The 12,419-nt window shown below is 37.6% G+C and overlaps 1 protein-coding gene across 3 annotated transcripts in view; it reads right to left on the reverse strand.

The window, feature by feature from the left end:
* The window catches only part of nbas (NBAS subunit of NRZ tethering complex), a 197,748-nt gene that overhangs the window by 111,877 nt on the left and 73,452 nt on the right, over positions 1 to 12,419 (reverse strand). For all 3 annotated transcript variants that reach the window (XM_048207018.1, XM_048207017.1, XM_048207020.1), the window contains exons 32-33: positions 11,211 to 11,324; positions 3,113 to 3,226 (exon numbers count right to left, since the gene is read on the reverse strand). In XM_048207018.1, the coding sequence (XP_048062975.1) occupies positions 3,113 to 3,226; positions 11,211 to 11,324 (228 nt within the window). The remainder of the gene's footprint in view (positions 1 to 3,112; positions 3,227 to 11,210; positions 11,325 to 12,419) is intronic.

The raw sequence follows: 12,419 nt of genomic DNA on the forward strand, positions 1-12,419 counted from the left end.
GGAAAAACCTTCCAAACGAGTAACTGTTGACTAGAAAACTAAATTCTGTCAATAAATGTTGGCTAGACATGGATGGATGGATGGATGGATGGATGGATGGATGGATGGATGGATGGATGGATGGATGGATGGATGGATGGATGGATGGATGGATGGATGGATGGATGGATGGATGGATGGATGGATGGATGGATGGATGGATAGATAGATAGATAGATAGATAGATAGACATAGGTTTAGACAGAGTAGACAAAGATAGACAGATACAGTAGATGTAGACAGACATACATACAGATACAGTAGAAATACACAGACAGACATATAGACAGATACTCATGTCTTACAACATCTGCCCAGCAACAACAAAAACAACAAAACCCACAATCCCCCGCTTCAGCACCAGCCATTGTAGCTCTGCGCTTTGAGTTAGCAGAGTTTCAAGATTCTGTTGCAGTTATATTCTTGCTTTTCCATCCATGGCTCTTCTTGCCTCATGTATTCAGTAAATCTTTCTAATCTCTAGCACTCTCCCTCTCTTCCTCATTCTCCATGTGACTGAATAATTACACAGTGAAGCAGGAGAGAACCTAACCCATTTTCCACACTGATGTTAGCGAGGCTGTGAGACTGCTGCCGATAGCAATCAGAGATTAGCACATCTTCTGTTCTCAAGCCTGCATTAATCTACCCCAGCCTGAAGCATACACACACATGCACGCAACACCAGTCTCTTTCCAATATCTGATGGCACATTGACTGAACAGCACCACACAAGCGCACACACATAAAACACCTTTGAGCTCTGACTAAAGATGAATCTGCCTAGAATGATAACGATGGTCCTGCTGATCACACTCAAAACATTTTACTACTCAAACCTCACTTATGAAAACATCAAAATTCTGCAAGCAGATTATGATGCTGTAAAACACCCTTGGATGAAATATCTATGAAAAACTAATCTCTGTCTTTTTCATGGTTCGTGGATAATTATATAGAGCAACTTCTAGCCAAGCTAGCAAATATTTTGCATTATTTTTTTCATGTTTTTTTTAAGCTTTTGTCAATTGACCCTTCGCAAAGACCCGCCCCCCCTTAGTTACTGTTGCTTTGTCCGACAAGCCATGGCGCCGTCACGCCACACAGAGTGAAAAATACATCGCGGAGTAAAGAGGACACTGACAACACGTCGACAGACAAGACAAAGCAGGTTACTTATGATATTAAACAAAGTCCCAGCTTTCAAACTGTGCAGTTTTTTTTTTTTTTAAAGAAATTTGTGATACACACAAAGTATGTACACAATAGTGTTTTTTCCTTTACTCTGAAGTCTGTATATTTTATATATTTTTTTATGCTGTGTGCAAATGTATATTGGTGTATATGGACAGAAAAAAGGACTCTTATTTTGATATTCTGGCCCGGGAGTCGCGAATGGACTGGTGAACTGCGCATGCTTCCTCATACCAAGAGGAGCTGTGAATTAGCAGACGCGATTCTCCCGGTCTTTTCATTTTATCCTGTTTTTACAGGGACAGAAATCTGTCTGACAGGTCTCCGGAGGCGGGGCCTGCAACAAATTCAAACAATAAAAACCGTTTTGTGGCTCTTTAATGTGTCGTGACCATGGTCGTGACAGATTGCTGTAGCGCCTCATCTCAGGAGGCTCGTGAACCCATCATCTCTTTCTAGCAGTTCATTTATAGCATCAAATAAACATGAATGAACACGAGAATGAATGTTGTTTCAAACACGGACAGACGTCAATATACACAATTTTCCAAGTTTAACTCCACCGAGGTAAAACTCCTGACTGCTTTGTCGGACAAACTGGCGTATTCTGCGTTCTGATTGGTTAGTTCGCTTGTCAGTCAAACTCCCGGCGAAGGGTCAATTCCCATGACTTTTCTAAATTTGCAGACCATACTTTTAACACTGATATTTTATACTTATATTGGCAGATTCTTTAATAATGTGAGAACCCTGCAGACTATTTCAATATTAACACTAAAGTTAATTAACTTCAATTATAAGCTCTTTTGGTGGAAATGTGAATTCATACCATCAGATATAAAGTTTAGTGTCACATGATCCTTCAGAAATCACTGTAATAGGCTGATTTGGTGCTCAAGAAACATTTTTTATTCTTGTTAATGTTTATTAATAGTTTTGTTTGATAAATAGAAAGTTCAAATGAACAGCATTTAGTGATTTTTTTTAAATAAATGTCTTTACGGTCACTCACTAGTAATAATCTATTTAAAAAAAGTCTTACTGAACACAAACTTTTGCACAGTAGTGTATTTAATTATTATATTTTTAAATTATTATTCTTATTTTTTCTGCTGACAAATGTTATTGCAGTTTCTAGATGTTTATGTTCATTTTTTCACAATAAATATCATTTACACAAAAATACATCATGATATCATATGTAGATCATGACATGGTAATAAAAAGTCTACAGTGGTTTTATCTGTGTTTACTTGTGGTCCTTTCCTCAATCTCATTCCCATCTCTCCTCTCCTATCACATGTCATTGCTTCAACTGTTTATCAGTAATAAATTCAACAAGACCAGAAATGCACTACAGTTACTATGCAAGAACTATGGCAAAGGGGAGGTGAAGTAGGTAAAATAGGTTTAAAGGGATAGTTCACCCAAAAATGAAAATTCTGTCAACATTTACTCACTCTCAAGTAGTTCCAAACCTGTATGGATTTCTTTGTTCTGCTGAACACAAAGGAAGATTTTTGGAAGAATGTCAGTAGCCAAACAGATCTTGCCCCCTATTTACTACTATAGTATTTATTTTTCCTGCTATGGTAGTAAATGGGGGGCGAGATTTGTTTGGTTACTGACATTCTTCCAAATATCTTCCTTTGTGTTCAGCAGAACAAAGAAATTCATACAGGTTTGGAACAGCAAAAAATATTACTGTAATATGTAATTCTCACATGATTTGAGAGGAGTTTTCTCTTAAAACTCTTAAGCTTGAAGATTTTAAAGAAAACAAAAGTCGGATCCCTTAAAATCTGCAGTGCATTTCTGATTTGGATGAAAACAAAGTAGATAGTGAAGTGAGATTTAGAGTCAAGCTGTGCCGGCTTACCTGCAGCCATCAGATCCTGGCAGTGGATGTAGGAGGCCTTGAATTTCTGACAGTCAAGAGCCTGTTTTGCCAACAGCGTGAGCACCTGACCCTTCCTCCTGGCCTCATCATCACCTAAACCAACACCAAAACCATCACACAACCATGAGATACTTTCTGGAACATTAAATGTTAAATGCTATTATATCATCTGGCTGTTATTAGCATCATCAGCAGCACAATTCAAGAACTTGTCACTCATTTCAAAGTTCACTAATAAACTTCTCATCCTCAGGTTCTGATCACTATCATATATTATCAAAAATACCATAAAAGATCATTCTCCTTCTCAAATGTTCAGTCTGAATGAAGTGCAACGGTCCAGAATATGAAACTGCTCAGCAGTAAATTATTTTCCTTTCAGATGTTTTTCTGAGAAATTCCTGGATGGCTGCTTAGATGTTGTACAAATATCACAATCACATCTCAGAGAATGCCCCCTTACACAGCTCTGATCTCAGTCCAAAATAAGAAAATAAAGAATACCATGAAGCCTGATGAAAACAGTGATAGGGGTTGTCTTTTTCATTAAAGTGTGTGTCGAGCATCAAAGGCCAGACAGGCAATAATACTAGAGGAGGCAGGAAAGCGAGTATGTGCATGTGTGTCAGCGCCTGCGATTGCATGGATATGATTATTTGTCCGTAAAATCGAAAGGGTCAATACTACGGGAAGTGGCATATTTCAGTCATATCCAAACTGATTTAGATGTGACATGGAAGTCTTGATATATCAGGAGCATTTATTGCTGTCTGTTTCTCCTCATTTCACCTTTCTCACATGCCAGCAAAGGTACAGGCGCAGGTGCGCTGACACGCGCGCAAACAAAACAGCCCTACGGGCATTAGTCGAGGGTAAGCCAAGGTGAATACATCAAACACTAGCACGGCAAACACCCAGTCACTTCATAGAGAGCTAATCAATTCCACTATATACGACAAGAAGAGCTTCTGATGTCCTGCATACTGATCTGCCTGACATGCTCAGAAGAGAGTCAGAGCTTTAGAATCACCTCAATTACCCCCTGCAACCAACACATGCACTGAACCCTTCACCTAGGACAAGACAGCTGACATCCATGCTGACTCACAAAATAAGTGGCTGAAAGAGTTTGAGGTGAATGACAATTCCTACAAATGGGGGCCACTCTGGTGTCCCTGACTTTTTTTTTTTTTTTTAAGAGGTGCCAACAAAGTCCCCTTAAGACAAGTAATTTCACTCGGCGACCATCTTTGAAACACCTCGAAGGCATGCAAGTGCAGCTCTTATCTCTTTGAATGGGGAAACATCAAATACTCCAAAGCTTTTCGCTAAGCTTTCGATTAAATTTCATATTTGAAATCACCAATGAAATATGACAACAACTTAGTGCTGGGCGGTATACCGGTTCATACCGAATACCGGTATTTATTTTTGTTATGATATGAATTTTGATGATACCGTAATACCGGTATGTGTCGCTTAACCAATGTTCGGAACGCGGCGCAGCGTCACTGTTTGAGAGGGTCCCGTTTCACTCATTCACTGTAGCATTGTAGTGAGAGAGCACAGCTGAGATCGCATCACATCCTATGCTAAGTCCGAAATCACCCCCTAAAGCCTCATTCACTATTCCCTACATTATCCACTTATATTGTTAACTTGAAAGAGTGAATGAAAACGAGTGCGTGAATTCGGACAGCCGTTGTGTGTTCATCGGCTGTTCTCTCGTTGTTGCAGTGCAATGTGAGATTGAATGAGTGCACTCAATAACGTCCACTATGGTTTCGGACACCACTACAAATGGCTGTCGCCTCAAATAATGTCCTATTTGAGGTTATAGGGGGCGATTTCGGATTCAGCCCTTGATTACAGCGGAGAATTCAAACTACACGCGGCGCGCGTGAGAGCGGTTTCTGCGCGGAGCGCCGTGATGAGATTAACAACTTTCTCCACATGGATATATAGACCGGAGCGCGCATGTGTGAGTTTTTTATGGACCTATTTCATATACTCTAGTGCTCTAAACATGAACCAGCAGCGTGTATGCGCACATATTTCATCACGTCTTCTTCAAATGAAATGTAGGCCTAACGTTTATGCAAAGGACACTGAACTGTACGTCTGATCACGACCGCGATGACACGATGGGTTATTCTGCTACACAGAAGACGATGCAAGCTAATAAATAGACTGACAATTCAAAGAAGAATGGGCAAAAATTTAACTGCTTTATTCTTTCTGTGTTAAACTTATGTGTGTCATTTGTTCAGAGACTCTATGTGCTCTTAAATGTACTGAAAATATCCTTAGACAGTTTAAATGTTCTTCCGCGTTTCTCCCTCGTTTTTGGCAGTTTGTTGTTATATAGCGTTAGATTTTTAAAATGCTTAAGGTTCCCTCAACTCTTTTATTTTCTATCTCCATGGTCATATTTTAATATTCATGTGTCTGTAATGAGTGTGTTGCAGGTCTGTGTTTTATTGGTTGTTGTCTCCCCACAGCATCATTTTGTGGGGCTTTGTAAACCTGTATTAACTCTAGTGTGGAATTTTTCTACAATATTCACTCATTATGACAGTAAAACAGGGCATTCTAGTCAATCTACTGCATTATTTCCTCTCTCAATCAGTAGAAAACGTGGTTAACGCCCGGTCATGCATAGGGGGAAAAATACCGTCATATACCGTGAAACCGATATAATATTGAAAAATACTGTGATATAAATTTTTGGTCATACCGCCCAGCACTACAACAACTGTCTCATAAATTGTGTTTCTAAACACTTGAATCATGACAAAAAAAACCCCAGCATTTTTCTGGCTGGATCAAGCTAATGTGCAGTCCTAAGTGCACATCTCTATAGAAACCGGAGCTTCTAACGGCAGCTGCAGTGACACAATGATTTTACCAGTCGATGATTGGCTCTTGTTTAGAAGGCGGGACTTATTCCGTCATATTGTGTGCTGCAATTTCTCCTATTCATAATAATACGAGTGCACCGTCTTTCTATATATAAAGTCTTTGGTGGCAATTCCATGCTTTTGATGTGTGAACTATTATTATAATAAACTATTATTTAGCATAAAATAAATCTATCATGAAAAGTAGATTAAACATTAAATTTATTTATTCAAATGCTGATTTTGGGCTATATGACCTCGGATTTATTCAACAATTAAATCATGCAGCAATGTCATAATTTTGACATAATCTGTTGGTTTGATAGATAACCTTTTGTAATATGTAATATTGATCTGTTACCTCTATTAAACACTGCTTAAAATTGTGGCACATAAGTAGTAACACCATTTAATTGAAAGTAAATCTCATATTTCACAATATTCACAAAAACTTTCAAATGAAACTCAACCATTCATCCAGGTTACCTAAGCTAAAAAAAAAAAAAAGTAAAAGATCATATATGGGTTTTTAAAAGTAAAAACAACAACAACAACAACAAAAAAACATAATGGAGACATAAATAAGATTTATTAAGTGTTAACAATGAGATTATGTGGTTTTTATAATCAATTAACACTGCTTTTGTTGTTTATTTACAAGATGGACAAAATTTGTCACCAAAAAAAGTCAATCAGTTTAACCAAAAGTTTGGTTTTACCAAATGACAATATTTTCAAACAATGCTAACAGGCTGATATCTAGCTAGCTAGCTAGTTAGCTTGCTATCTAGCTGGCAAAAGGACAATCAAACATTTTATATTTAGATATTTAGATCTAATTTACATCATTTTCTCTGTTTTAAAACAGTTGTACCGTGTAATTTTCGGAGCCTGATTAAATCGGTATAAATACGTGTTTAATACTACAAAATACGCTCGATGTTACAGTCACTGCCCTTGCCGTCCAGAATAAAATGGAACATCCCAATCGAGCGAAGGGATTTGTGGAAACTTCTAATTATTGTGATACAATATTTGCCTCGCATTTCAGCATGAAAAGACAAACATTTCAGGTGAAGGATAATCCACTTCTTACCTCCGAGACTGTGTTGATCTATATTATTTTTATTGTTTGTATTAGGCTTATCATTATTGCTGATCACTGTTGTTGTGCTATGATATTGTAATATTTACCATTATGTAATCAGGGGAGTATAGAAAAGTTTATTAAAGTGTCACTTCAAAATACAATAGCAAAATATATAAGTATAGTATTTTTATGTTACATTAATATCCATTGTGCGAGCTGTCTCTTTAATACCGCGTGGTTTATATACAGGTTGCGGCTGATTGGGCTGACATTTCTGACACACCCACCAAACATGAGAAAACGTATCTCAAACCCGTTGGTAAACCGTTTTCAGGAAACATGTCGTTCAACCCGGAAAATGTAGCAAAACGCCGTGCACCGGTTTGAGCTTGAACATGCCCCAGGTGTCTGAATGATGTCACATCCATGTGATATTGACCACATGACTTTATCCAAATTGGTTCCCTTTTTATTGGTTATTTCGAATGACATCAATGAAATTCATTTTTCCAGACAATCTTTCTTATAACAAAGCAATGACTTCTACACATAATTTTAATACCATTTTGTTTGTTGATATATGTGACCAGTCACGGAAAGTAGGGACACAAGTCGGTTTTGGGGCATTTTGAGTTATTCACAGATTCTGAAAGTGCAGTCTCCAAGCTTTCCAACGATGTGTGACACATGGAAATCTGATAATATTTGGAGAAGATGATTTAGAGGCTGAAATATGTGACTTTTTTGTCAAAACTCTATTTGAACTTGTGCATTGTAGATAACATGTTGCAAGACACTCCTTTAAAATCTGCCCATCATTTTTAATGTTATTATTTTAATGTTTATGTAAAGAAAAAGTACATATTGATGCTAATTTTATTTTTTATTTGCTGGTTTTCCACATAAAACTTGGCGAATTGACTTTTTGAACAGGATTCTGTGATAACCGTGATCATTTTGGTCACTAATCATGAAATGAAATGTTCTCACCTGAGAAGCCTGTTAAAGAAGAATAGGCAATCCAGGAAATAACTGGACTAACAGAGGCCAGAGATCGCTAACTATGGCTATTCAAAACACTTTTCAAGACAATAAATACACGATTGAGGCGATGAATGCATGTATTGACTGAATTTGCGTCTGAGTAGCGCTGGCTCCGTGGGCGTGGCCGCATTAGCGGATAATGAGCTGAATCACGGACTTCTGACATGGCTCTCTTTTCATACAGATTACATAAACACAGAAGGTTTGTTTTCGATTTGACTTACACATTTTAAAACTTGACATTTCAACGTTTTTTCAGACATAAGTATAATTTTTTTATGAGTAGTATTCACTAAGTTACAGTTCATTTTCTGAGAACTATCAGATTGGACTTCGTTCAGAGGGAGATGAAAGATCACGCATCATGTTAGTTTTCTTTATTTTTCAAAAAGCACAACATTTTGTTTTTACTCTGAGTGTACACAAATAAAAGAAGACATTCTATAGTTTCAATTGATATATATTACTTATGTCTCTATGACAAAATATGATGGAGTATTTTAAGTCTGTTTTGCTGCAATGTGAAAAAAAACCTGCAAAACGCGCCGGCGCGTTACCCGACTCCAGAGAGGTAATGTCTTATTATGCCGCTTTCATCGTCGCTCAGATCGTCTTCAGAATCAGTGAGCGCTTGTTCATAAGCATCCGGCTTGTCGAAGAAGTACTTCAAAACATTTTCGGTGTAACGGCCACGGTTCTTCATTGAATTTTGATATCAGCTAGAGCCGGCCAGAGCGCTGCATAATAAGTAGCCACGCTTCCCAGTATGGAAATACACACAGACAATGACACGCCCCTACTGCGTGCTAGAATCTCCGATAAACAAGCCGATTTCGACCTCAAAATGTACGCTTTTAAATATACCAATACTGCTATCTCAAACACGGAAAGGCTTCTTCATGATCTCAACTAACAGATTCTGCAAAAAAACGAAAATCACCAATTTTGAAAAAAAAAAATGCTTCTTTCTCATTTTGCTCGAGAGTTGTGCTGCCGACTTGTGTCCCTGGATTCCGTGACGGGTCACATATGATATCATAAAATTTTTAAGGTATTTTAAGATTTTAAGATATTTTAATCACAAATGAAATGGCTGTACTGGCCTTTGGATGGTTAAACCGAAAGACCTTTTGACACTTCAAAATCTTTAAAATACTTTTATATGTAGCAAAATATAATTAAAACCTTTTGGATTCAATAAGAGAGATATATTTGTACTACCTTGTATACTTTGGATGTCATATCTTTGTTTTTTATTATTATTAAAGGTGCTAAAGAGGATGTTTTGTTTTATACATTTTTACAATATTACTTGAAACTGTCTTTACTAACTGATAAAAGACTATTTATTAGGTGCACTGAAAGGAATAATATTAATATACACCATCTGTGCACGAGGTAGGGCCTTAAAAACATCAGCCAATCGTTTACGCGATCATCGCGTAAACGATTGGCCATCTCGCTTGTCAATCACTGCTATTACGTTCCTTGTGAAAGACGTGCGCGGATTGGCCCTCTGGCTTGTCAATCACTGCCATGACGTTCCTTGTGCGAGACGAGCGTGGCTGCGCGCTCCAGAAACTTTCCACACTCCATAGGCACCGCATGCAAGGAGACAGGAGTAACAACTGCAGATTATGAGTTACCTGCGGTGAGTCCGACATAATGAATCCACTAACACGACACAGCGAATGCCGGTGGTAAACACTCGTGTTCCAGTACTCGTGCACGAGTTTTGGGAGGCGTTCCCTCGAATTGAGCTGTGAAGGAGGGGGGCTGTTCTTACGCATGCGCTCATTTCAAAAACTCACTAACAGTCTTTGGTTTCTCAGTCAACGGAAAGATCCTCTTTAGCACCTTTAAGGCCTTTTGAAAAAAAAAAAAAAAAATGACCTGTCATGTCATTGACCCATATATGATCTAGAAACTTGCTCAAGAAACTTTTCTTATTATTATTATCAGTGTTGAAAACAGTTGTGCTGCTTAATATTTTTGCAGAGACTAATGTTGATGATCAATATATTTTTGAAGGTTAATCTTTCACTGACTGTTTGTTGAAAAAGAAATGAAATGATGGTTTAACTTTTTAAAAGCTGCAAGACGATTTTGTACCCTATTTGTGAAAAGTGGCTAATTTATACCAGGGTTGCATTTTGCACCCATTTATCCTGTCAGTGTGACTCAATTTTGCTAGGATGAACTGGTACGACTGCAAAATTACCCCACTGTCTTTGATTTTGCACTGCCATTTCCTGTGTATGAAACACCGAAAGCCAAACATTCCAAATGTGGGACAAAACAGCACAGACCAATTATCTGCAGCGGACAACACAACACTCTGAAAAAATGGGGCCGTGTACAAATATAAATTGGATATATTTTCGATCCACACGTCGGTGTTACAAAAATGCGCAACGGATTTACTTCAGAAAGAATAAAAAAAAGAGAGATTGAAAGCTAACAAGACTAATCTTATACAATCTCTTCACTTGACTTCATGCTGATTCATGGAAGTAACTGATTGTTGATTCATGAGGTCACATCTCTGATGCGCATCTTTTTGGGCTGTCCGATTCAATATTAATCTCCAACCCCTGAGCAAAGCATACTTCAAAGAAATGCCTACTTATTCATTCAATCCCTCACTCATGCGTATTCATCTATTTATTCACCTGTAGACAGGACGCTGCTGACACAGCAGATACAGATTAAACACACACTGTAAAGCTTACAGATTAGCACTGTTTAATCTATAAGAAATAGTCGCTGTAGTACACGACTGTCTTGTCATGTTGGAATGTCATCAAAATATTTATAACTTGCGGGGATTGCATTGCCTAACGACTTAAAGAAAGCCCTAGTTGAAGCAATGCCAAGAACTGATGTGGGTAATTTTTATCGTAACTGCTGTGGCAGGCTGTCTCTGACAGTGTTGATGAATCTTTGTAGCTCAAAATACTTCTGTTCAAGCGTTTTTCTGCAACGAACATACATAAATGGACCGTAAGGCTGATGCTGTGGGAAGTTTTCATTCGGTTTTTACCTGCAACGCGCAGCAGTCTGGCCAGGCTGAGCAGGAGAGTGGACTGTCTGTACGCAGTAGGGCACTGAGAGATGCACTCCTTTATCAATGATAGACGATCTGTCCGCAGACGCACTGCAGAGAGAAAGAGGAAATGAGAGAGTGGGACAAAACAAAGACCAAAGTTAAGACCTAGCAGAAATGCAGTAGCCTGTGTAGTACTGTATATACCGGTTAGAATAGCCAAAATGTGCAGTATACAATCACTGTTTCAAACAAACCCACCAATCTGGCAAAATTTATGACCATATATTTACACAAAAACACATTGATAGTTGGAGATTCTTCACTTTAAATCATCAGATTTAACGTTAGCATTGGTTTTACTAGATTTCTCTACACTGAGCCAATGTTATTTGTAATCTCTAAAGAATATCAGACAAACTGTCACATGACCATATATTTAGACATAGCCCATCATATATATCAGCCTTGAAGGACACCCATGAAAAAGTGATATGCAGTTTAATGTTCAGAAAAAAATTCAGTGTCAATGTAAACCATAAAGTTTTTTTTTAAAAAAGATCAGCCATTAATTATTAAATTAAACAATTTTCCCAACAAAATGATTTGTGGGGTAAAGTGTGCCAGACTTATGGTAAGCTCAAATAATACTGAAAGTAAGCTTTGCCTACTGTACAAATGCAGGAAATACTATTATTTTAAATTATATCAAAAAAATGTTAAAAGATTGATTGCAAATTAAAAATGTTATTAAAACACTAACACGCATATTAAAATATTCATAAATCTTTAAATATTCCATTTTTAATATTGAATAAAACAGTTTTCCTATCAGGTTTATGAAAAAGTGGATAACATGCAACAAATCAAATCTTGGGAATGGCTATGATATACAAGCAGTTTTTGTTGTTCCCATTTACCCTCATTTTTTATTTGAAATGAAATCCTTAATGTGGGGCAAGTTGCATCTCTGGACCACTTTTCTTTTTTCTTTTTTTTTGAGAAATCATGTTATGGATACTTTCACCTAATGTCAGGTAATGGCTGACACCTTAAAATCAAATTTCTCCTTGTATAGAGGACAAAGTAGTTAAAGGGCCCTATTTTAACGATCTAAGCGCATGGTCTAAAGCGTACAGTGCAGGTGCACTTAGGGCGTGTCCGAATCCACTTTTGCTAGTTTAACGACGGGACAAATGGTCAGTA

Source organism: Megalobrama amblycephala, linkage group LG11, assembly GCF_018812025.1.
Source record: "Megalobrama amblycephala isolate DHTTF-2021 linkage group LG11, ASM1881202v1, whole genome shotgun sequence".
NCBI classification, from domain to species: domain Eukaryota; kingdom Metazoa; phylum Chordata; class Actinopteri; order Cypriniformes; family Xenocyprididae; genus Megalobrama; species Megalobrama amblycephala.